Below are 27,057 nucleotides of genomic sequence, written 5' to 3'. Positions count from 1 at the left end.
AAGAGGCTGGTGTTGTTTGGGGAAACAATCTCAGGAGGTAGATGCTCCCATAGAGCTCTGTCACACACAGGGCACTTAGTGCCACAATTGAATATTAATTAAAACACAGAGGTCTCAGGAATGCAGCAATAGATTGACACCTTTACATATATATAGTCTATCAATTTAAAGGGGTAGCTCCATCTCCATGATCTTATCCCAATATATTGGAGGTGTATAAATATTAGCAAATACCTCCAATTAGAAATATAGTCTAGGTCTCCTGATTAGCCATGTCTCTTATCTCATGTGAAGGGCATTGCAGCTTAGGTATCCATGGTTAAAACCACTCATATACTGACAGTCAGTTGCTCGTGGTCGTAACCATGGATACCTATACTCCAATGCCCTGCTCATGAGTTAAGAGACATACCGTAGTTATTCATGAGAACTATATTACATTTAGAATTGGAGTAATTTGTAATATCTTTATTATATCGCCTACTACATATTGGAGATGGGAATATCCCTTGAACTTTCAAAGACCTGCATACCCATGTTTGCAGTTTGAGGGGATTGATCTTATTGACGGATTCCCTTCAAAGGAAATCTGTCATCATCATTTCACCTCCAAACTATATGCACAAAGTCAAGTGCAGTAACCTTCACATGGCCAGTCCGATCCTCCCTTGCTGAGAAATAAGAGTTGAACATATATATAAATGAGGCTGAAGAACTATCTGTATACATGAAGCCTTTGTCACTGCAGCTGTATTCCCCTGTCAGACCTGCCTCCACTATGTGCTACTTTAGGAGCAGTTAGTCAAGCAGGAGGAGGCAACACTGGGTGAGGAATAGAGCTGGAGTGACAGAGCCTACAGATCTACAAATAGCTCGTCAGCCTCATTTTCATATAATTCCAAATGATGATTTCACATTAAAAGTGAAACAGACTAGCCATGTAAAGGTATTGCTAGTCTTTGAAAGGGCAACAGTCCCATATAAATAGTTTGGGTTGTGAAATAATGCAGAAGGGATTGTCTTGCTTGCATGTTTTCTGAAACTGATTTTCTTGAATCACTATTTTATTTTTTGTTACGTGACCTAGCTTTGAGTGGAGTGATGCACTGTTTGATGTGACGTGGAGCGAAATCAGTGAGAATATTTTGGTGACGTCTAGCGGCGATGGATCACTGCAACTATGGGACATATCGAAACCACAAGGACCTGTGCACGTATTCAAAGAGCACACCCAAGAGGTATGAAATGTCAAATACGCACTTCTATATTTTTCATGATTTCAGAAATAAACTCCAAATATTGTTGTGCAAACTATTATCTACACAAAAAAAATGTTAATTTATATGTACTTTTAGGCCTTTCCATAGCATGGAATCCACAGCAGATTCTCTATATTCTCAGTATAGATTTTCCTGCTCATTCACCGTTCATTTCACCTTAGACAAAGAATGACTATTCTGTTAATTTGTAAAATCACATCCACTTGCCTGCTGGTGCAGGCTGCAGCAATTCTGCTTAGATCTATGATATACTTGCCTAGCTGTACAAGTGGAAGAGGCATTCCTTCTGAGCAAAAACTCACTGACTGTGTTTGTCTCCTTCCTATGAACCCTGTAAAGGGAAACTCACCAGGTTTCTTGCTATTTAATCTGAACGTAGCATAAAGTTGAGCCACTGATTCCAGCTTTCTCTAGTTTCAATATAATCAGTGTTTTATGACCAGGAGATTATCACTGCTGGACTAGGTCTTATGTGCAGGCCAGTCGGGCTCATCTTTGTAACCCCACCCCCCACCACTGATTGGCAGCTTACTGACAATGCACAGTGTACACAGGAAGCTGCCAGTCAGGGGTATAGGTGGGGTTATACACAACTCAGCATTGTGACCACTACTACATCTACAGCAGAGAAAACAAGAATTCTATCAAAACTGCACCAAGCAGTCCAGTAAGTGATACCTCCCTGGGATGAAGGTCTCTTCCCTTGCCCCATTGTGGTCTCAGATAACATAGCAAACTCCTGCTAACCGATTTCCTTTCATTACACTTTTAGTTGACAAGGATGAAAAAAGACAATAAAAAATAAATCCAAATTATTACCCTATCATAAAAAGGACAGAATCCCTATGAGTTGGAGGCCGCTTTGCCTTAAATTTGGAGAACAAATCCACCCCAAGTCTAAATGTGGCATAGTCCAATCTTTATAAATCTAGAATCCATAGTCTGTAATATTAGATGTTTCAATAAAGGCATCTAAGCCTTCTCGACCCTGTTCAATGAAACACTGTAAGGGAGAGAGCTTCATGGCATCACTGCTTGTACAGTAAAGAATTGCCAAACCTTTTCTCCTCTAAACGTAGAGGATGCTGCCATAGTTGTAAGCAAAGAAAGCTTTCCCTAGTCATGTATTTGTGATTAGATTACCCCATAAGATGTCTTCCTCCTAAACTGAATAGCCCTAAATTTGATAACCTAAATTAGATTCCCCATTGCTTTAATGTCCTTTTTACATACTGGTTCCTAGAACTACTGTATTTTTCGAACTATAAGACACAATTTTTTCCCCCCAAATGTTGGGGGAAAGTGGGGGGTGCGTCTTATGGTCTGAATGTGGCTGCGGGGAATGAGGGTGCTGCGGTGGAGCGGGTCATCGGGGGCACGAGTGGGCTGTAGCAGCCTGCCGTGATTATGTGGGCCCGCTCATTTCATATGCACGCCCATCATCTCTCAGCGCTAAAGCTGGCGCTGACAGGTGGGCGGGATATGGGCGGGGGGTGCGCGCATAATTAACAGCCGGCCCGCATGATCACCCCTGGCAGCTACAGCCTGGAGTGATCATGTGTGGCTGTATTCACTGCCCTCCGTGCATCATTATCAGCGCGGGGTGCAGTGAATCAGTACACTTACTCGTCACCGTGTGTGGAGCCGTCCCGCTGCAGCATCGCGATGTCTTCCTGTCTGTGCTGGTCAGCTGATCTGTGTAGAGCGGTGAGCACAGCGATGACGTCATCGCTGTGCGCGCCGCTAGTGTCCACACAGATCAGCTGACCGGCACAGACAGGAAGACATCGCGATGCTGCAGACAACGGTGACGGCTCCACACAGCGGCGCTGCAGCTGAGACAGAAAGGAAGCTGATCGGTGCTGCAGGGAGTGAGGAAAGGTGAGTATAAACGTTTACTTTTTTTTCTGTGCCACAGGATGGGGGTATTTTATGAGCAGGATGGATGGGGGTATATTATGAGCAGGATGGATGGGGATATATTATTAGCAGTATGGGGGTATATGAGCAAGATGGGGTATATGAGCAGGATGGGGGTATATTATGAGCAGGATTGGGGGTATATGAGCAGGATGGGGAGTATATGAGCAGGATGGGGGGTATATGAGCAGGATGGGGGGTATATGAGCAGGATGGGGGTATATAGCAGGATGGGGGTATATTATGAGCAGTATGGGGGTAAATAAGCAGGATGGGGGTATATTATGAGCAGGATGGGGGGGTATATAGCAGGATGGGGATATATGGGCAGGATGGGGAGTATATGAGCAGGATGGGGGGGTACATGAGCAGGATGGGGGGTATATGAGCAGGATGGGGGGTATATAGCAGGATGGGGGTATATTATGAGCAGTATGGGGGTAAATGAGCAGGATGGGGGTATATTATGAGCAGGATGGGGGGGTATATAGCAGGATGGGGATATATGAGCAGGATGGGGGGTATATAGCAGGATGGGGGTATATTATGAGCAGGATGGATGGGGGTATATTATGAGCAGGATGGATGGGGGTATATGATGAGCAGGATGGGGGTATATTATGAGCTGGATGGTGGTATATGAGCAGGATGGGGGTATATGAGCAGGATGGGGGTATATGAACAGGATGGGGGTATATGAGCAGGATGGTGGTATATTATGAGCAGGATGGGGTATATGAGCAGGATGGAAGGGGGTATATGAGCAGGATGGATGGGGGTATATGAGCAGGATGGGGGTATATGAGCAGAATGGATGGGGGTATATGAGCAGGATGGATGGGGGTATATGAGCAGGATGGATGGGGTATATGAGCAGGATGGATGGGGGTATATGAGCAGAATGGATGGGGGTATATGAGCAGGCTGGATGGGGGTATATGAGCAGGATGGATGGGGGTATGTGAGCAGGATGGATGAGGGTATATGAGCAGGATGGATGAGGGTATATGAGCAGGATGGATGGGGGTATATGAGCAGGATGGATGGGGGTATATGAGCAGGATGGATGGGGGTATATGAGCAGGATGGATGGGGGTATATGAGCAGGATGGATGGGGGCATATGAGCAGAATGGATGGGGGTATATGAGCAGGATGGGGGTATTTGAGCAGGATGGATGGGGGTATATGAGCAGGATGGGGGTATATGAGCAGGATCATATACAAGGCAGGAGGATCGTTATCAGGATGGGGTACCTTAGTAGAGAATTTGGGGACATCACCCCTATAACAGTGTCAGCAGCAGATCCTCGCCCCATAAGTTTGTCATGACCACATTTTTTGGTTAAAATTTTAATTTTCCTTTTTTCCTCCTTTAAAACTAGGGTGCGTCTTATGGTCAGGTGCGTCTTATAGTCCGAAAAATACGGTATATACAGTATTACAAGTGTGGTCTGACAAGTGACTTGTATAGAGGCAAAACTGGTTTCTTGACATGGCCATATTTGCCTTTTCAGCAGAATTTTTGGTGGTGGCTTTACCCTGTGTTTTTACTATTTAACATAAAATTGTACTTTTTATTCTTCTGCCCAAATTCATGACCTTCCATTACCTGCAAGACACTGTAATATTAAATTATTCACTTGATTCGTTACCTTAGCTTAGAATCATCAGCAAATATTGTTCTTTGACTTTCTAAGCCCTCTACAAGGCTATTACAGTTGTTGTCCACTAGATGGGGCCCATGGGAGTCTTAACACCAAAATGAATGGATACTCCCCTAGCATATTCATCACCCTGTTGCACTCCGCAGCCTGTGTTCTCCACCAGTGTAATAACTTCCTCTTCATAAGGTGGACATCTCGTGACCACTGCAGACAATCAGTGTCCACAGCTTGTCTGCTGTATTGCGTTGAAATGCTGGAAAAATGCTATTTTTTTTTGTATTCTGTCTTTATGGCATTTACTGTGTAGTAAAAATAACCTGGTAGCTTAATTTTACAGGTCAGTATGATCACAACAACAGTATTAAAGTTAGGCTACTTTTTTCATAATTTAGTGGTCTTTAACAATTTTTTACTTAATAATAAGAAAAGTGGTTTGTCAGCACTTTTTGAGCCCCATAGTTTATTTTTTTTATCGATGGAGCTTTGTAAAGGCTTGTTTGTTTTTTTCAGCGTGCGGTGTAGTTTGTATTGATACAATTTTGGGATAAATATGATCAGTAGACTTAAAAATTGCTATTTTGGTGTTTTAATCTGTTTTTTTTTTTTTCTTTTTACACTGCTTACTACAAAGTAATCATTCCCTCTGCAGCCCAGCCATCAACATGACTGCTGCCTATAAGGCTATGTTCATGTGTCCATTAGTCATCCCTTAAGGGTGCTTTACACGCTGCGACATCGCTAACGATATATCGTCGGGGTTACGTCGTTAGTGACGCACATCCGGCGTCGTTACCGACATCGCAGCGTGTGACACCACTGAGCGACGATCAACGAGCACATAAACGTGAAAAATTGTTGCTCGTTGACATGTCGCTCATTTCCTTAATATAGTTGCTGCTGCAGGTACGATCTTGTTCGTCGCTCCTGCGGCACCACACATTGCTATGTGTGACACCGCAGGAACGAGGAATATCTCCTTACCTGCGTCCACCGGCAATGAGGAAGGAAGAAGGTGGGCGGCATGTTACGTCCCTCTCATCTCCGCCCCTCCGCTTCTATTGGCCGGCCGCTTAGTGATGCCGCAGTGACGTCGCTATGACGCCGAACGCACCTCCCCCTTGAAGAAGGGATTGTTCGGCAGTCACAGCGTCGTCGCTGCACAGGTATGTGCGTGTGACGCTGCAGTAGCGATAATGTTCGCTATGTCAGCGATCACCACATATCGTTACAACAACGGGGGCGGAAGCTATCGCATGCAACATCATTAGCTATCGCTAGCGATGTCGCAGCGTGTAAACCCTTTAGAATGAATCCAGCAGCAATCCGTTGGCAAGAAAATCATGCAGATACAAATTTTCAGTCTGTCTTTTCAGGTGGATCCATTTTTATTTTTAACATTGAAGTCTAGGGAAAATGAATCCGTTAATTAACTATCTGTTTTCCTTTCATTTGATAAAGATCCATTTTTTGCTTACTGTATTAGCTTCAAATGAAAGAAAACGAGTGGCTAATCCCAATGGATTGCTGCAAGAGCCGTTCTAATGGATGATTACTGGGCATGTGAACATAGCTTAAGTGAGCAAACAGCAGCAATTGGAGCTCTCTCCGCTCCCTATAATTAGAAGCAAGTGTCAACGCAATAACACAGCCAGAATCTACCAAATATATGCTCCTGATTTTGTTCCATACACCTATGCTTGACATATGACATACAAGAATGTCACATGTCGGCAAAGAGTTTATAAGGTTATTAAAATGAAAAAAAAAAGAGCCCAATACTGATCCCATTGTACCTCCACAGGTCTTTAGCTGCAGTGTTCTGTTTTGTTTTCTTTTGGCAGTCGGTGTAGAAAACTCAAGCTTCAGTTGACTGTACACATGATACTGCTGCTGGTGAAACATCCTGACCCCCAGTGTAGTGAGGAATAAACTCAGTACCTTATGATCTAAATGTGCAAACATGTCGCACTTTGGCTGAAAGCGGGCACTGCCATGTTTACTTGTGTCCACTGGCAAAAAAATGGAATTTACTTATAAAGGGAGAACTAAAGGGAAGGGCCTGTGTGGCAAGTAATTTATCCTTCTCGTTTTCTGTATACACTTTACAAATACTTGCAAATTCGTGTTGGTGTACCACACAAAATCCCAATACATCATAATCTCAATACACTTTAATACTTGTTGGTATATCACATAAAGTTCTAATAAAATACATTTAATGTGAACGTGTCAGGTGCCATGAGCATTTCTGGGTGCATATTGCTAATCCCTGCCTAACCGTCTCTGTATGTAGTGGCATACCTAAAGAGATCTGTAGAAAAGTATATCTAAAGATCTTTTATGATATGCTAATGAGTGCGGGGACTAGTCCCCTGGGCGTTATTTCCAACGTCTAGTCCGCCCTTTTAGCATGGTAGTACGCCCACAGAGGTGTACTAACATGTTATTCAATTCTGCATCACCAGTGGTGATGCGCGTAACCTGTGTTCGCTGTCACCACTGATCCGAAGTGCCGGCAGATCCGGTCATAGGCAGTATGAAGCCGGGTGTATGCATCCCAGCTTCCGAGAGGTCTACTGCGCATGACCAGAAGTGCTGAGATTTCAGATCGGCGGTGACAGAGGACACAGGTATGCACGGTACCGCTAGTAATGCTGCTTTGAATAGTATAAGAGGTGTCTGGACAAAAACCTGTAGCAAAAGAGAAGATACAGTGCTTCCTGGGTGCAAAGGTTAAGTTAAAGACAGTGCTCCTAATTCAATGTACTCACCTGGATATGGCAAAGGCAGGCATATATTGCTGCAAGGACACTCTCCTAGCAAAGGCAACTACTCCAACTTGCTGAATAGGAGACTTCCAGTGGGCTCCGAAAACAGAAAACAACTGAAGAAAAAAAGACGATGTGCACCACTTGCAATGGAGGCCTGCTCTGTTCCACAATGTATCAAATCCATTGTGGAATATAGCAGGGCTCCATTGCAAGTGGCGCATTGAATAGTATGTTAGCATGCCCCTGTGGGCGTGCTGCCATGCTAAGAGGGCGGAATGCACGCAGAAACTAACGACCTTGCAGCTAGTCCCTGACTGAAGACTGAATTAGCATATGATAAAAGATCATTAGAAATACTTTTTCTAAAGTTCTCTTTGTGTCCTTCTAGATACAGGGACGGTTAGGCAGGGATTAGCAATATGCACCCAGGACTGCTCATGGTTCTGGGTGCATACTGTACCTGACAGGTTCCCTTTATGTTTTTAGATGTAACATGAAAAGGTTCACAGAGTAGGAATACTGTTTCAAGGCATGCAGCACTCTCTTAGACATATGTGATGAGTTGTAAAACTATTTCATGTTTTTGTGAGATCAGTAGGAAATATGGCAAAATACAATGCCTGGCTCTATAAAAGCAGAGTTTTAAGTAACTAGATTTGAAACGAACCATCATATTTCTCTTGAATGAGTTTTATTAACATAGTAATTTCCAAAACACAGAAGCTATGTCACACTGACAGGTACTTTTATGTGTTCCCCTTAGCTGCGCTATTTTAAAATGTGCCAACATTTACTTTTATGTGTGTAAGCAATATCCAGATGCAGCTCAGAGGCCCCTGTAATTACTGTGATTAAGCTTTCTGAATACATTATGATGACTTATAGTATGAACTATATTTTACTGCAGCTTCTATCTTCTGCTCCCTCATAAATGTTACCAGTTCTATTTTCTCACTACTGCGCTGCGAAGAAGCTTGCAAAATTGTGTGCAAATCTGGCATTGCAGGACAAGAAGATGCTGACTCAGTATGCTGGAAGATAGAGTAAACTGCTAGCCTTGGGTTAGTCAGAGATCATGGAAGATAATGTGGTGGTTGGAAAATATAGTAGTGATCCCCACCTTCAACAAAACTGTATTTGTATAGCAGACATAGAATAAAGAAGGCAGAGCTACATCCAAGTACACATATTATGAAACACAGGATTACAAAAACTGATCACTCATGTAGACAAAGAAACAAAATGAACAGGTAAGCAAAACTAAGAGGAAAATGATAAAAATCAGTGTTACACAGATATACTTGTTTTTAAAGGGTAGTGATGAGCAAACTCGTGGATATTCGGGTCCGCCAAACCAACAGTGGGGGGGGGGGATTGGGATCGGCAAGCGAACATAACGCTGAACTTAACCCTGACCAACGAACCCCTCCAGAAGACAATGGGGATGAGACATTCAGGGCTGTAAAATGGCCATAGTAAGCTGTAAGGGACTGTGGTGGAAGTTAAATGGTAATAAGAACAGGATAGTTATACATACCGTGTTTCCCAGAGGGTCATGCTGCAGTCAGACTCTCTTCAGGGCTAATCATAGCATTTCTGTATGCAAGGTGTCATTTCGTATTGAATTGATGATGTTCAACAATTTTTTAATTCACTTTTTTTCTCTATCTCATTCCGTTTTCGAGATAAAAATGCTAATTCCATTGTTTTCCACCAGGTGGTGCTATAGGTGGTTTCATTGCGTAGCGCATGGCTACTTTACTATACCTAGACACCACTTCTATGCCTATAGCTGCCGCCGTTCTCATGTTAATGGCGGTGGACAGGATATGAGTGGACACACTGTATAAGGCAGACCTGGGCAAGGGGCGGCCCGCGGGCCACATCCGGCCCGCCTGCTCTCTGTGACCGGCCCGCCCGTCTTCAGCCAGTGCAGTGGAGCCGGGCTGCAGCGTGCCGAGCAGGGAGAGATCCTGTGCAGGTCCGCACAGTCAGTGCAGGCAGCAGAACGCAGGAGTCTTTCCTCTGTTCCCTGCCGGCACTAATTGTCAGTGACACACGCGCGCGCTCTGACGTTGTCAGTACTGCGCTGCGTGTGTCATTTCAAAAGTTCCCGCCCGCCCGGCAGGAGAAGGAGCAGCACAGCAGACGGAACAATTCATCTTCCAGGACCTGCGATGATGTCACGCCCATGTGACTGTGTGGGAGGAGACACAGGATGCCGGGCAGCAAGCAAGACATGCTGAATCCTGAAGGAGATGTGGACACATGATGACTGGTAATGAGAAAAGAGGGGACATGAGGGGAAAGGGGGCTGCAGGGTGAGTGGCAGATGAGGGCTGCAGACTGACAGAAGGATGTGAAGGGGTGCAGAGTGTTTGAGAGGGGTAAGTTGGGGTACAGGCAGGGTGAGATATGTGGGCAGGGTGTGTGACATATGGGGGTGTAGTGTGTGTGATATGGGGGTGCAGGCTGTATGGGGTGTAGTGTCTGTGATATGGGGGTGCAGGCTAGTGGGGTAGTATATGGGGGTATAGTGATGTAGTATATTACAGGTGTGCTATATAGGGGTGTAGTGATGTAGTATATTACAAGTGTGCTATATGGAGATGTAGTATATTACAGGTGTGCTATATGGAGGTGTAGTATATTACAGGTGTGCTATATGGAGGTGTAGTATATTACAGGTGTGCTATATAGTGGTGTAGTGATGTAGTATATAGGGGTGTAGTGATGTAGTATATTACAGGTGTGCTATATGGAGGTATAGTATGTTACAGGTGTAGTATATGGGGTGTATTGATGTAGTATATTACAGGTGTACTATATGGAGGTGTAGTAAATTACAGGTGTATATAGGGGTGTAGTGATGTAGTATATTACAGGTGTATATAGGGGTGTAGTGATGTAGTATATTACAGGTGTGCTATATGGAGGTATAGTATATTACAGGTGTAGTATATGGGGTGTAGTGATGTAGTATATTACAGGTGTATATAGGGGTGTAGTGATGTAGTATATTACAGGTGTATATAGGGGTGTAGTGATGTAGTATATTACAGGTGTATATAGGGGTGTAGTGATGTAGTATATTACAGGTGTATATACGGGTGTAGTGATGTAGTATATTACAGGTGTGCTATATGGAGGTGTAGTATATTACAGGTGTGCTATATGGAGGTGTACTATATTACAGGTGTAGTATATAGGGGTGTAATGATGTAGTATATCGGAGGTGTATTATATAGTGGTGTAGTATATTACAGGTATATGGAGGGAGTGTAGCATAATACAGGTGTAGTATATAGGGGTGTAGTGGTGTAGTTTATTACAGGTGTAGTATATGGAGGGGGTGTAGTGATGTAGTATATTGGGTAGAACTGAGGTAATTATATTAGTCCGGCCCTCTAAACCAATCCCAATTTCTCATGCGGCCCCATGGGAAAATTAATTGCCCACCCCTGGTATAAGGGGTTAATGACAGCTCACAGCCATGAGGGACCCCCATTACTAATACTGCAAGTGAAAATAAACATAAGCACCAAATAAATTCTTTATTTGAAATAAAACACACACACCCTTTTTCATCCCTTTATGAACCCCCAAAACACCCTTCAAGATCTGACGTAATCCATACGAAGTCCCACGATGATTCTCAGCTCTGCTACATTCGGAGCCTGGAGAGAGGGGAAGCATGTCTGCTTTCTTCATGCTCTGAGACTTACTGACAGCAGCGGGGGGAACCTGGCTGTGAGCAGTGACATCCCTCAGTTCACTGGAGGTCACAGCCGAGTTCCCATGGTATGACCTCTGGTGAGCTGACTGTCGGACTACGAAACACCGCTGTGACCAAAAATTCGACAGTTGGGCAGCAGCTTCAAAGTGAAAGTGCTGCTGGTCTGACATTCCGGCAGCACTTTCACTTTCAAGCCACTGCCACAGTGTCGGATTGCGAGTCACAGCCATGACCTGCAGTTTTGACAATCCGGCAACGCTTTCACTTTCAAGCCACTGTTGGATTGTGGGTCTTGGTTATGTCTCACAGTTCGACAATCCGGCAGTACTTTCACTTTGAAGCCGCTGTCGGATGCGGGTCTTCTCCTGGCAGAAAACCACCTTTTTTTTGCCAGGCGATGCAGATTTGGTGCTGAAATGTGTACACCACATTCCTGCACCAAATCTTCATCTCCTGACAAAAAAAACTGCATGAAAAACCATGTGTTTGTTTGCCAAAAGGTGCAAATTTGGTGTAGAAATCTGGTGCAGACATTTCAGCACCAAATGTGCATCTTTTGGCAGAAAACCACACCGAAGTGGTGTCAAAACCATTTTTGTGCGTTTTTTTGGCAAGAGATACAGATTTGGTGCTAGAACTTATGCACCAAATTCCTGCACTAAATCTTCATCTCCTGGCAAAAAATTGTATCGTACCGCATTAATCCCACATCGCGTTTTGAAGTTGTTTTTTTTTGCTGATTTGGTGCAGGAATTTGGTGTATAAATTTCAGCACTTAATCTGCATCTTGGCCTAAAAAAATGCAATTTTCTGCTAGGAGATGAAGGTCTGATTAAACTCCGTTCACCTTAGGTGACGTCACCCAGTTCATTGAGGTCACTTGAGGTGATTTTACCTGCGGTCACAGGAGGTACTGTAGGAACCTCTAGCTGTGACTGCACATAAACTGAGTGACATCATCGCTCACAGCTGCAGCTCAGTTGGTCTCTATCGGCAGCCGCAGCTTATGGTCATGTTTTATGACTGGTGCTGCGACTTCAAGATGTAACAGAGCCGGGATCGCTTTGGGGCATCGTGTGAATTATGTCGGACCTGGGCGTTTTTCGGTTAATAGGGGGTTGAAAGGGTGTTTTTTCTTGTATTTTAATTCAAATAATGGATTTTTTAAGTGTTTGTGTTTTTGTTTTCACTTACAGGATTAGTAATCGGGCGATGGGGGGGTCTCATAGACCCTACCCATTACTAATCTAGGGCTTGGTGACATCTGTGAGCTGTCATTAACCCCTTATATTACCCTGTTTGCCACCACACTGGGGTATCAAGATGAGCCGGGTAAGGTGCCCGGATTGTCGCATCTAATGGATTCAACAATTCTGGGTGACTGCAGGCTGCTGTTTTTAGGCTTGGAAGGACCCAATAACCATGGGCCTCCCCAGCCTGAGAATACCAGCTCTGTTAGCTAAATCATGATCAAAATTGGTGGGACCGCTCGCAGTTTTTTTTTTTTTTAATTTATTTCACTAGTTAAAAAAACTGCATGGGGTCCCTCATATTTTGATACACAGCCAAGATAAGCACACAGCTGGGGGCTGCAGCCTGCAGCCATATGCTTTATCTGCGCTGGGTATTTATATGCGGGGCACCCTACATAATTTTATTTTTATTTATTTTTACATTTTACTTGGGCAGACAGAGACTGCCTCTTTGATGGCAACCAATCAGAGATGCCAGCACGCCGGGAGTCTGACTGCAACCAATCACAGACACTGTCACAGAGGGTGGGAGGGGGAACCAGTTAATATGCATAATGAGAGGACCCGAAAGCAGTGTTATAGCATGTCCTGCTTTAACAATTTTGCTTCCTTTTTTTTTTTTGCTTTTACAGTGATTTCCCTGGCCAACCACAGACACACCAATACTTGGCATGGCTATGATGGCTCCAGAAGTGCCCACAGCCTAAAAGTTGTATTCAGATGACAAAGCGGAACAGGAACCGGACATATAGTAAAAAGTCTTTGTTCAGTATTCAGCAAAGAAAACAAGGTGTTCAATACGAACACTGAACTTTACATTTCTGCTTCACTCATCCCTATTAAAGGGAATTTGTCAGTAGGATCAACCCTCCTAAGCTGTCTATATGGGCATGTCGTTCATAGGAAGGTTAATAAAATTATATCTTTATGTCTGTGATCTGATCTCTTATTCCAGAGAAATCAATGTTTTTCTTATATGTAAAAGAGGTGTTCCAGGCTATGACCGGACACTGATCTTCATGAGTATTTGCCTCTAGAGATTATTTTTAATAAAAGGGGAGTTACCAGTGTGGGGCATGTAACTAGCACAGCATAGTAGATCTTTGTCTTCTTAGAGTATGTGCACACAATCAGGACACGCTGCATCTTGGGCTCAGCTTCTTCTGCAGGGTCACGAGTGCTGTCTGCAGAAGACCGCAGCTGCCCATTATTATTATTATTATATATTATTATAGCGCCATTTATTCCATGGCGCTTTACATGTGAAAAGGGGTATACATAGAAGGGACAAGTACAGTAATCATAAACAAACCAAGGCACAGACTAGTACAGGAGGATAGAGGTCCCTGCCCGCAAGGGCTCACAGTCTACAAGGGATGGGTGAGGATACAGTAGGTGAGGGTAGAGATGGTTGTTCGGAGCTATATCAGACTGAGGGTTACTGCAGGTTTAGGCTTGTCGTAAGAGTGGGTCTTCAGGTTTCTTTTGAAGTTTGTCAAGGTAGGCGAGAGTCTGATATGTTGTGGCAGATCATTCCCATGCCCACGATCAGTGTTCGAGCCGCTGCGGACTTTAGCTCTATTCTCCTTGCGGAGAACACTCGTGTCTGCGCAGCATAAATTGTCATGCTGTGGCTCGGAAAGCCGCACTGCAGGTGGGTTTATGTTGCAGAGAAAAAAGCACAGTAGGCATGGAATTTCTATAAATCCCATCTACTGTTCTTTTACTGTACAATGCAGCGTTTTGGACGCAGTGAATACACACTACGTCCAAGACACTGCAAACACCTGATCATGTGCACCAACTCATACAAACACATATGCTGCAGCTCTCACAGCTCTGCTGTATGACAGAGATATTGCAATACTGCCTGCTTTTCAGATCGAAGCTGAAGCACTGAGAGGATTCCTGCCATGTCATGTTATAACCACACTCTGCAGAGAGCAGCCATTACACATGACACTGGTATTGCCCCGTTATATTTAAACTAATCTCTGAAGGCATATTCTCATGCAAATTGATGTCCGGCCCATAGCCTGGAAAAGCTAATTTACATTAAAAACAGATGTGGATTTCTCTGGACTAAAGGTGGTGTCACACACAGCGACGGCGACAACGACATTGCTGCTACGTCACCATTTTCTGTGACGTAGCAGCAACGTCCCTGTGTGCGACATCCAGCAACGGCCTGGCCCCTGCTGTGAGGTCGCCGGTCGTTGCTGAATGTCCTGCTTCATTTTTTGCTCGCTGCTCTCCCGCTGTGAAGCACACATCGCTGTGTGTCACAGCAGATGAGATAACTGTGGAAAGATAAGGCGCAAATAGGGTCTTACCCGGTAAACACGTGGAAGTGAATACTGGCAGGTACACTCACCTGGTTTGGTTGTGCCAGTCACAACCCCTTTCAAAGCATGTAAACCACGATATGATGGTGTGGGAGGCAGCGGTCCCGCGGTGAAGAGACAGTTCAAAAAGTATAGAAAAGCAGGTTGATATACCGCGCCACACCACAGAAGACTTCTGTGGTGTGGCGCGGTATATCAACCTGCTTTTCTATACTTTTTGAACTGTGTGTCACAGCGAGAGAGCGATGAACTGAAGCGAGCAGGGAGCCAGCTTCTGGTAGCCTACGGTAAGCTGTAACCAAGGTAAACATCGGGTAACCAAGGGAAGCCCTTTCCTTGGTTTCCTGGTATTTACCTTTGTTACCAGCGTCCGCCGCTCTCACGCTGCCTGTGCTGCCGGCTCCCTGCTCCCTGCACACCAGAGTACACATCGGGTAAATAAGCAAGGGTTTGCTTATTAACCCGATGTGTACTCTGGCGTGCAGGGAGCCAGCGCTAAGCGGTGTGCGCTGGTAACCAATGTAAATATCGGGTAAAAAATGTAAATATCGGGTAACCAAGCCCTTGGTTACCCGATATTTACCTTAGTTACCGTCGCTGCTGGCTGGGGGCTGATAACTGGTCGCTGGTGAGATCTGCCTGTTTGACAGCTCACCAGCGACCATGTAACGACGCAGCAGTGATCCTGATAAGGTCAGGTCGCCCGTCGTGATCGCTGCTGCATCGCTATGTGTGAACCCAGCATAAGATATCAGATTGCAGATATTAAGATATCACTTTATTCCACTTCCCATGACCTACAAACCCATAATATTAAGTGTATTTCCATATTCATAAATGGGTTGTCAAATAGTTCTTGAAAATAGAAGACATATTGCAATTTACTGCTTATTACAATTTTTAGTCATTGTTGAGATAGTAACACCTCTATTTTGTACACAGTTTGTTATCTTGTAGTAGTCCATCCTCCAATGCTAGACAGAAAAATTCAGTGCTTACAAGCTCTTTTTTTTTATTGACCTTGTAAGCACTGTTTTGAAGCTAACCAGGACTGCTGGAGTGTACTGTTAAGTCTTAATCGGCGCCAGTTTCAGCACTGTTCTTACAAGCTTGATGGCGATGGTGGTCGGTCTCCTAGGCAATACACTGTAAACAAAAGACTCAATGTCTCAATTACGACTGCAAAATTTAATAGCCAGTAAATTGCAACAATGCTTGTTTTTACAAACACTATCTAACAATATCCATCAATGAAGATAGCAATAACCTTTTAATACAATATGTGGAAATAACCGTTTTCCCTTGGAACTAAAATAATTGGTTCTGGTGTATGACATATTGTTACATTGGTACTGTATGTTGAATGTTAAAGGTGTTATCCGGCTTATTTTGACTTTTTTTATTATTTCACTATTGGGCTACATTGGGGCAGGTAAGTAGATAGAGACCACTTACCTGCCCTGCTGTCAGCCTCTCTCCTCCGGCTCAGAGTGGTCATGTGACCGCTCCTGCCACGATTTTGCTGCTTCCGGTCATTTCATGTCAACATGGGCAGGACTATGTTGACATGCAAATCTGGCAACAGCTTGTTGCCGACCCGCTGCTTAGTGGGCAGGTATAGTGTGATGAGTACCCGCCCCCTCCCACACACTCCGTAGTCTCCCTCCCCTGCCTCCTGTGCCCAGCTACGTGGGACCGGTGGTTCGTCCCTTTTTCTGTGTGGTAGGCTGCGCAGGCCCTCTCTGGTGCTTCTCTGCTGGAGTCCACACCAGGCCCTTGGGATGCAGCTTTACCTTCAGATTGCTTCTGGGCCAGGGGGCTTGCAGCTCTCCTGCCCTCCGGATTCGGCTACCAGGGAAGGATTTTACACCCTGGCAACCACAGACTCCGATGTCTGAGTCTCTTCTGTGCCTCTCTGCTCCTCCTGCTTCACTGGGCCAAGCTACTCCAGCTCCAGGCCCCAGTCCGCAGGACAGCACTACTCTGCATCTGCTCTCTCAGCTTTCTCTCTTCAGACGGAACACTAACTCCTCCCTCAGGTCAGACTTGAGGAATGCTCCCTGGAACTCCAGGTTCAGAGCTCCCCCTGCTGGCCTGAGGGAAAAACTGCGTTGGATGGTGAACTTACTGGCCAATAGACCTCCCAATTACCTCCAGGCTCAGCATTAACCCTTTGGAGGGGCAATGCTGTTGTGGCGACCAGGTCCTGGGGCGCCACAGATAGCCATACACATCAATATGGACAATAACAGTATGTGTATATGAGATCATAAACCACGAGGGTTGTACACAGGAAGTGATCTCATAATCTGACAGACTTGGTAAATAGAAGGGATACATGGTTTTCTAAATATTTTAAAAATATAAATCTGAAAATTGTGACATACATTTGTATTCAGCCCCACTAAGCAATATTTTGTAGGACCACCTCTCTCTGCAATTACTGCTGCAAGTATTTTGAGGTACGTCTCTCCGATCTTTGCACATCTAGTGGCTGAAATTTCTGCTCATTTCTCTTTGCAAAATAGCTTTAGCAATTTTCAAGTCTTGCCACAGACTCCCAATGAGATTTAGATCTGTTTTTTGCAACCTCTTTAACAGGTTTGCCTTGAAGATTTCCCTCTATTTAGCGCCAACATCTTCTCATCAACTCAAACCAGTATCCCTTTCCCTGTTAAAGAAAAGCATCACTACACCATGATGATGCCACCAAAACTTTGACAGGGGCATGGTATTTTCAAGGTGATGCACAGGGTTACGTTTCCTCCAAATATATACATTTTTCAATTAGCCAAAAAGGTTCTACTTTGGTCTCATTTGACCAGAGCATGTTTTTCCACATACTAGCTGTGTCTCTACATTGCATATGTAAGGCTATGTGCGCACGTGTGCGTATTGCATGCAGTTACGCTGCGTTCTGCACCGCAGCTTAACTGCATGCGTCCTGCGTCCCCTGCACAGTCTATGGAGATTGTGCAGGAGCCGTGCGCATGTGGCGTATTAGAACGCAGCGAATCGGCTGCTGCCCGAAGCGTGCGTTCTAAGAAGTGACATGTCACTTCTTCCGTGCGTTTTGCATGCTGTCTATAGGGAGGGGCAGCATGCAGAGCGCACGTTCTCTGCCGGCACCATGTGCTTCAGAACGGAGCTTTTCAGCTGCGCTCTGAAGCGCACCTTTTAGGTGCGGTGCAGAGCGCACACGTGCGCACATAGCCTTAGAAGGTGCTCTGGTCAGATGAGACCAAAGTAGAACTGTTTGGGCTAAATGCAAAATGCTGTGTTTGGCTGATATTTTGATAGATCAGACTTATACAAATGTATCAATAACAAATCTGCTTTTGTTTTTTACCTTTATTATTTTATTTTCTATTTTAGTATTTAATATTGTGAATTCTGGAACCTGCAGAAGCTTAATTGCTTCTTTATACAGCAATATTGTTGGATTGCAATATATCACTAAAAGGAACCTGGCAGATAAAAACCCCCACTAATAATGTGCAATGATTGGGTTAGGTTGCAGGTTAAAGGGAATCTGTTAGCAGGTTTTTACTACCTCATCTGACAGTAGCATGATTTAGGCAAAGACTCTGAATCCAGCGATGTACCACTTAGATTACTGGGTGCAGCGGTTGTGACCCAATAAGAGTTTTTAGGTTTAGCATGCTGTAGAGCTGAGAAAGTTAACCCATCCACACCAGGCTCTTTATGCAAAGTCTATAGACGGACTAGTGTAGCCTAGACAATGATAATCTCAGGTGATAAAATCTTCACTATAAGTAAACAACAGCACAGCAGTATAATAAGTGACACATTGGTGAACTCTGTGTGTCAGCCTCCATTTCCTGCTGTCTTGAGATTGCATAGCAAAACCCTGCTGACAGATTTTCTTTAACAGCGTTCTGAAGCTGCCTGGTGAGCAGCGGATATTACCGCCTCCAACTCAATTCATTTCCTTCAAGCAGCGGCACTCAATTTGGGCTCCAGGCAGCTTCAGAACGCTGTTAATCTGCAGATTAACCCCATACTTGCAGGTTGTTTATTTTACCTGACATGTTTTCCTTAAAATGACTTTCTTCTATTAAGCCGAGTCACAGGCTGGGTTCACAGGTTAATTATTAGGGGGCCTTTGTCAAACTCTAAACTGCCATGACAAGTCTACAGAACTCCATGATCGAATTGCAGAGAGTCAATCAGATCCGGTTCATGAGTGCATCAGAAATTGTGCAATTTCAGTGCCAATGTTGGTGGTTGCCAGTAGCATTTGAATACTTCATCAGAAGATATTCAAACCTGCTCTTGCCGTTCAATGTGAGCTGTGTACCGCATCTGCGCAGTATAGTACCTGCACAGCTCCTGGCTATTACATGGTCTAAGGGGAAAGCTTTTCTTCTTGCAGAGACTGACACAGCAATCTGGCATGCCGGTAGTGAGGAGACTTTAAACTTCAATGCTCCTCCGGGAAATATGCAGATTGTCCCTTCAGGGAGGAAGGAGATGAACTCTAGTGCCACCTATTGGAAGTAGCAATCTTAAAAGTCAAAATTTACCCTTTAATGAACTTAGTCAGAATCTCAATCTGGCATAAATCCTAACACTATGTGCACATGTCTGCGTTCTGCCATGACAAATATTCCGCAGCGTTTTGACACCGCATGTACGTTTCTAAACGCAGCCAAAAAGCTGCGTTTTTGATTGCAAAATGGATGCAGAATTCATGTGTTCTGGATGCTTGCTCTGCCATAGACAGAGTGGGAAAAACATCCAAAACGCACAAAAGAACTGACATGTTGCTTTTTAGAGCGCAGTGTTTTGACAAAAAATGTCAGCATTCAAAACGCTGGGTTTAAAACGCAACGTGCGCATGGATATTGCAAAATTCTCATAGTCTTTGCTGGGGATGCAGAACACCTGCGTTTACGTTGCAGTTTAAAACGCTGTGGAAACGCATGAAAAATGCACATGTGCGCACACAGCCTAAGTCATTTGACAAGGTTAGTTAAAATTCAAATATGGAGAGAAAAGGGATAATAGACCGCTCTGCCGTAGAAAGGAGGATTCATGTAGAAGGAATGATTTTATTTGTCTACATGTTTCAAAGCCTTATGGCTTCTTCCTCAGGACTAATCATATTGGTGCTTACTGTCTCTTCCAGCACTTTTAAAAGTTAGTTAAAGGGTCACCCTTGACTTTTAGGTTTGCTATTTCCAATAGGTGGCACTAGAGTTTGTCTACTTTCTCTCTGAAGACACAATTTACACATTTGGAAGTGGTTAATAATCTTGTTATGCAGCCTAAACCTTGATCTCCTATTCAAGATGTGGCACAAGAGATTTATTTATGGTAATATTACATTGAAAACACCGTTTTTTTGTCAGTCTATTTATACACCCTAAAGTCTAGTTTGCTTTTGTAGCTGCTGCCTGACATTGAGTGCCGCTGCTCAACTTACTTAAAACCAGAATACCCAAATTCTTCTACTACTGTATAACCACTATTGTACTTCTATATAAAAAGAATCTGCCAGTGTGATTTACTACCCTAAACTATTTATTTGGGCGTGTAGGTTTTTGAAACACAGGACAATCTATTTAGTTCAGCAATCTGTTGTTCAGTTATTGAACAAATGATGTTTTATTCGATACATAAATGAGGCTAAAGTGCTTTAGGTGTGATCTGAGCACTTTCTGAGCCTCTGAATCATCAATCAAAATACTAAAATGATTAAGCCATACATTAAAAGCTGTAAAGAGAGAGAAAAAAAACCCGCCAAAATTGCTTTGTTTTGCTTGACGTAATGTCAAGAAAAAAATGTAATAATAAGTGATTAAAATGTCGTATGTAACCCAAAATTGTAGCAATAAAAAGTCAGCTTGTCACAATAAAAATGGCGACACAACTATTTCCAAAACATATTTTCACCAACTTCTCAGGTCATTTTAACAGCACAATGAGTAAAAATAAAACCCCAATTAAAAAAATATCACAATTGCAGATTTTTTCGACCTTTAACCATACTTGGAATTTTATTTATTTTTTAGCAAATTGAATGTCAAAATAAATTATGTAATTTAAAATGACAGCCTGTTTTGCAGAAAACAAGTTCACACTCCGCTATCTCAAAGAAAAAATTAAAAGGTTACAACTCTTGGGAAAAAGGAAGGAAGAAACAAATGCGCAGAATCCCAAAAATCGACCTGTTGGAAAGGGGTTAATATTTTAGCTTTCACTTTGTCCTGTACAATTACACTCCTTTTGGCCCAATTTAGATGTGCTCCTAGAAACGTGCTTGTTATACGGACCATTTTGGCCATCCTTTTCATCCATGTGTTAGCCGCGTTTTTCCGACACGATTAAAGGAAGAATGAAATGATAAAGCTTCTCCTATGCTTTTCAATGTTAAACACATACAACACACGGATGTCTCACGGATGTTTTCCGTGTGCTGTACATGTTTTTCCTGGACTCGTTGACTTGTATGGATTCGTGTGTTTGTGCTGCTAGATATAAAAAAGGACCTGTCTCCTTATGGATCACACCAACAAATGTGCAGTTCACACGGACACACGGTACAGGCGAAAACATGGAGTTGTAAAGAATCCCATACATTTTAATGAGGATCCTTGTGAAAATGAATGCCACATGTACTGGAAATATAGACTTGTGCATATGGGGCACTTATGGTCATCAGTTAGGGAGCTGATGTCATCTGATTTTTTTGAGGGGGGGGGGCACGCGAGGGGTTATTAGTATATTTATGAATTATTTATATTTATTAAAATGTCTTCAAATATCTGGGCCAATTTGAATTTTGGATAAAGATTAACTTGGTTAAAGACAAAGGATATTTCTCACCTTTTTTTCATTTAAAGTCACACTATAAAATGTTATTCCACAGTAAATGTACATCCACTTTTCTAATCCATTTCTATGCACACATTATACTGTACTGCAGCTGATTGTGCGCTCTACAGCAGTCCTAATACGTGATCTTATGAATAATCTCAGCAGCTACAACAAAAAAAGGACCCGAACACCTTTAGGCTATGTTTACATAGTGTATGAGGTCACAAAGGTGCCCCTAAATGCATGTAAATCCTTCTCCCAGCAAAGTCTATGAGATTTCTATTTTGCTGTCCACACTGGCCATCTTTTTTTGGCTGAATCTTGGCTGCGTTTTTGAAGACGCACCCAACATGCAGCATGTCATTTCTTTTTGCATTTTGCCAGCGTTTTTGAGCCCTTCCAGTCAAGAGATTTGACTTAAAAAATGCATTTGGCAAAATGCGTCAAAAACACATTGCGGTTTTTTATGTGTTTTTGCCGCTATGCTTTTTTGGTGCGTTTATTGGGACAAAAAACGCTGCATCTTTGTGGTATCAAAAAGATGCAGTGTGTGACCATACCCTTCGCATTGACTTAATGTACTGTTGCACAGATTTGCTATGTGGCCAAAATACAAACATATACATAGCAAGAACTGTTATCGGTCTTTTTGCTGTAAAGATTCCCCTCTCTCCACATGTCAGCATGAGATCGGCAGAGGCATAGAAGCACATTATACATTTTACTGAGTCATTTCTTTTAATGCCCATGTCTAATGTAAAGTAGTAGGCTAACGGTGCCCTTGTTATTGACTATGCTATGTTTGAGTGTACTACTCGTTTCCCTGCCTTTGTATTTAGCGTTGTATTGGCTTCATACATTGCACTTTCTGTGTCAAATTTTGATCATTCATTGCCTGTGAGGTAAGAGATTGTTCACTTCAAGTCTCTTATTTTACAGTTAAAGTGTATGCCAAGTGAGCTCACTTTCTGCTGATCACACACAGTCTCAGCCTGTGGGCTACCATGCACTGCTAGCCAGATCCAGCCAGCCTCAGGGCAGCGCTTGCAAGCTCTATAGAAAAAAGTTTGTAAGCACTGCACACCTTACTGCTGAGTCTACCCTCTGCTAATAGACCGCGTCATTACTTGATAACTGAGGAACGAGCAGTGCAAAGTAGACTTAAAAAAGCCCTTTATTCTTGAGATTGGAGGGGAGTTTGCAAATTTGCTTGTTTCTCCCATCTCTTTGCAATTTTACCCATTTAAGAAGATGAGACAACCCCTTTAATAGCAGATGGCCAAGAAGTTCCCCATGGACAAGCATACTCTGTTGATCAATTTGTTCATCAGAGGAGAGGGAGACAAGCTATTGACAGACACTTCTGGCTGGAACTTATCCCTCCGGGGAAGAAAAGACTGGTCATGTTCAGTTTCAAAATGTTTGATACGTTTTTCTCCTAACGTCTGATATGAAGTGGCTAGTTCCATGAAGCAATTCTTCAGCGATAATAAAATGGAAAGGGCACCCTGAAACACCATGGTTGCCAAAATCAGTGGAGAAAACAGTAGGCGGAGGAATTCTACTCTTCCTTGGCAAACAGCTCGTAACTGAGGCTGCACTATATTGGTTCCCTGTCTAATCTAATGTTCTACTCACATTGTGCTTGGTTGTATGCATTCATTTTTTGACAGATATGTCCTTTTTATAGTTATCAGTAAGTGTAGCTTCCATTCTCATCCCAATACTGTACAATGTAAGGAGAAGTTGGAGTATCAAGCTGCCAATATAATGCACAGACCTTTCCAGAGTTTGCCGCAAAATGTTTCACAAAAGAAGATTATATTCCGTGCCTAATACAACATTGCAGAGGTGTATTGGGACCATTTTTCTTGTATTTTTAAGCACTGGTTACCAAGTTATTATTGATTATAGTTCAGAACATAGGTAGAGGCGTAAAACTTAAGCCGAGATGCTGGCACCAATTCTGTAAGGCACAAATAGAATTATGTAAGTAGGTAGTCCCCGGTGACTCCATCAACAACTTTCCTTTATTACCCTTGTGGAATAAGCTGGAAAGTTTGACGAAACCCTTTTCAAACGTCCTTCTTGAGTTTTAATAGATACGTGTTGCGGTGCTGCACAGACTGCAGATAATGACACAGCCTTCCTACTGCTGGGAGAAAGGGTTTTCTTTATGAAAGTTCTTTTATGGTAATCCTTCTCTGCAACGGGAAGACATGAATTTTAATAGCCAAAGCAATTAGAAAGAGCAACACACAGAGGAAGGTTTCTTCAGATCAGCGTGAGGTGTTTCTTTTTTAACTCTTTTTCCTTTATATATATCTTCTTCTGGTAATTGTGCAAGCAGTAGTTAGCCAGTTAGATGTTACAGGGTGCATAAGTTCAGCTAGACAACTGGATTCATTTTGCTATCTTTTATTTCATGACAACTAAAGTACATGTTTACAAGACATTATTTGGTTCTTTTTTACTTTCCAGATGTCGCTGCGATATCCAAACTTCACTGTCACGTCTGCTATGACCTCCCCACTACCCATTAAGCAGATGTAATTGCCATTCATCCAAAACTCACTTCCACTTAATCTATGATCTCTGCAAACCCTGTTTCCGAGATACTTTTTTTGATTGTGGACATGTGGCATGGTTGCAGCAGTGCTGATTCTACGCAACCTATGGTGCACCAGATAGGAGAGTGGGAGAAAGACGCATAGCTGCCAGTGTTTAGGACAACTTGTAAGGACATTTTTGTAATTGTAATGCTCTTGTCCTTTACAACCCTTCCCAGACAAATCTCTACAGAAAAAAAATCAGCCTATAAAGGTCTTTGATGGATGCGCCCAGGACTATGTATGAGGTCAAGAAGGGAGGATTGACCAACAAGATGATGAAAAAATTCCTTCCTTTCTTTTCCTTTCCTTTTTTTTCCTTTCCTTTCTTTTCCTTTCCTTTCCTTTCTTTTCCTTTCCTTTCCTTTCCTTTTCCTTTCTTTTCCTTCCCTTCCTTCCCTTTTTTCTCTTCCCTTCCATTTTTTCCTTGGTTCCTTACTTTTTCCCTTCCTTCCCTCTCTTCCATGACCTACATTATTTGTTTTCTTAATTCTGCTTCTAAGTTTGTGAAAAATAACATTATAAGGAATTTAATCTTTTTAGGGACAATTGTTTTAGGGTATACAACTAGCTGCTAGTAGGAATTATTCATTTTAAGAAATTTTCTTGTGTTTTTTTTTCTCCAATCTGCTATAGGTTTACAGCGTAGATTGGAGTCAGACAAGAGGAGAGCAACTTCTGGTATCTGGATCCTGGGATCATACTGCAAAATTAGTAAGTTAGTGGTGGCTACAATGTTAGAAAACATGTTTATTGTGTTTTCTGCTTGTTGATTTATGTATGTGCTTAAAACTGATTAAATCAATTTTTCTGTAACCTGTTTTTTTTTTCCTTCTTTTGGTTGTGCTTAAAATCTGTGGATATTGGGAACATATCCAGATTGTCTGAGTTATTTCATTCCAGAGAACTGTCACAGCACAAGAGAAGTCCTGGAGATGGAAGTGTGAGGCTCAGATTATAGAGGAAGTTAGTTTTAGGTCATTAGCGAAATGGAGGGCACAGGTAGGGTTTTAGACAAAGATGAGAGAGGAGATATAGGGCAGTGAAGAACTGTGGAGAGCTTTGTGGGTGAGAGGGATAAGCTTATATTGCACTCTGTTGTGGATGGGCATCCAATGCAATGACTGGCACAGGATAGAGGCATTAGTGTAGTATATGGACAGAAGTATGATCTTAGTTGCTGCATTCAGGATCAATTGAAGTGAGGAGTTTAGTAAGAGGGTGACTAATGAGTAGAATTACTATAGTCAACATGACAGTGAATGATAGCAACAGTAAGAGGTTTTGCAGAGTCAAAGGTAAGAAAATGTTGAATTTAATTTTAAAAAGGGGAGTGAAGATCTGAGCTTGTGGATTGTATTATCCACCTAGGCAGGCTAACAATGCAATTATTTGTATTTTTGTGCATAGTCTTACAGAAAATCTGAATAGATGGCCAAATGAGATGCACCCAGTCCATGAGATCCCAAACTAGGACTGGTAGTTCCACTGCCCTCATACCAGGTGATACCCACACTCTCCCAGCTTTTGGTTGTCCCACAGCTTTTGTATCTCCCACCGGTATAGTCTGCAGTCATAGCCTATGCTCCTCCAGATGATGGATACCATGACCATAGATGTGAAACTAGCTCAAGCCAGCAAAAACCTTCCATCCCCTCGTCAATCTCCTAAGCACCCCAAGTCCCCCCCCCCCAGGTTCGAGCTCCTGGGGAACACTGCCCCCCAGTGCCAACTATGCATTTTGCAGGTATTTTTTTGAGGACAAGCCCCTCACCTGAGACTGCATTTGAGACCCCCTGTGGTGACGGTTCCACTGGGGCTACTATCACCATCCACATAATGGCACTAGTGGCTGGTATAACAATGGCTTAGTTGAGGGCTCTGTGACACTAACGAGAGTAATGGCATAGTTTCTTTACTCTATTACCAATCTCGTGCCTGGCCTTCTGTGTACGAGATTGAGAAGCAAGAACATATCTAATAAAACATAACAATGAGAACAACAATGAGTTTGAGGTAACTAGCGCTCCATGCTGGAAATAATCTGCATCTCTTATAGCCATGGACTGCGCTCTATGTCGATTGAGCCAATAAGGTTTAGTCTGCCGCCACCTCCTCACGAGGGGTAATAGAAGATCAAAATGGTACACTTTGTTATGCAATTTCTTCTGAGTACGTTAATAGCCCATATGTGGTTGGAAACTACTTTTATGGCTCAGAAGAGACGAAGCGCCATATTGGAGTTCAGAGTTTAGTGGAATGGTTTTAGGGTGCCATGTTACATTGACAGAGCCCTTGAGATGTCAAAAGAGCAGACCTCCCCCATAAGTCATGCCATTTTAGAATTACATCCCTCAATTAATTCATCTAGGGGTGCAGTGAGCAAACTAACACCACAGGGGCTTCACAGAGCTTTATGCCATTGGCGGTGAAGAAAAAATTAATTAAATTTTTTTCACTAAAGTGTTGTTTTAGTGCCAAGTTTTCAATTTTTGAAAGGGCTAATTGGAGAAATTGCGCAACAAAATAAGTGATCCATTTTTTCCTGAGTACACAGTACAGTATATGTAGTTAGAAACACACTTTTCAGGCACAGTGCAAAGCTCCGACTGGAAGGAGCACCATATTATAGCA

The 27,057-nt window shown here is 43.0% G+C and overlaps 1 protein-coding gene across 1 annotated transcript in view; it reads left to right on the top strand.

Annotated features, from left to right (window-relative positions):
• The window catches only part of PEX7 (peroxisomal biogenesis factor 7), a 328,168-nt gene that overhangs the window by 13,606 nt on the left and 287,505 nt on the right, over window positions 1–27,057 (top strand). Inside the window, exons 3-4 of the mRNA XM_075339838.1 lie at window positions 1,088–1,238; window positions 25,060–25,137. Coding sequence (XP_075195953.1) covers window positions 1,088–1,238; window positions 25,060–25,137 — 229 coding nt within the window. The remainder of the gene's footprint in view (window positions 1–1,087; window positions 1,239–25,059; window positions 25,138–27,057) is intronic.

The sequence above is a fragment of the Anomaloglossus baeobatrachus genome, chromosome 3, assembly GCF_048569485.1.
Source record: "Anomaloglossus baeobatrachus isolate aAnoBae1 chromosome 3, aAnoBae1.hap1, whole genome shotgun sequence".
In the NCBI taxonomy this organism is placed as follows: Eukaryota; Metazoa; Chordata; class Amphibia; order Anura; family Aromobatidae; genus Anomaloglossus; species Anomaloglossus baeobatrachus.
The sequence above is the reverse complement of the archived record's forward strand: the minus strand, read 5'-3'. Positions and strand labels throughout refer to the sequence as shown.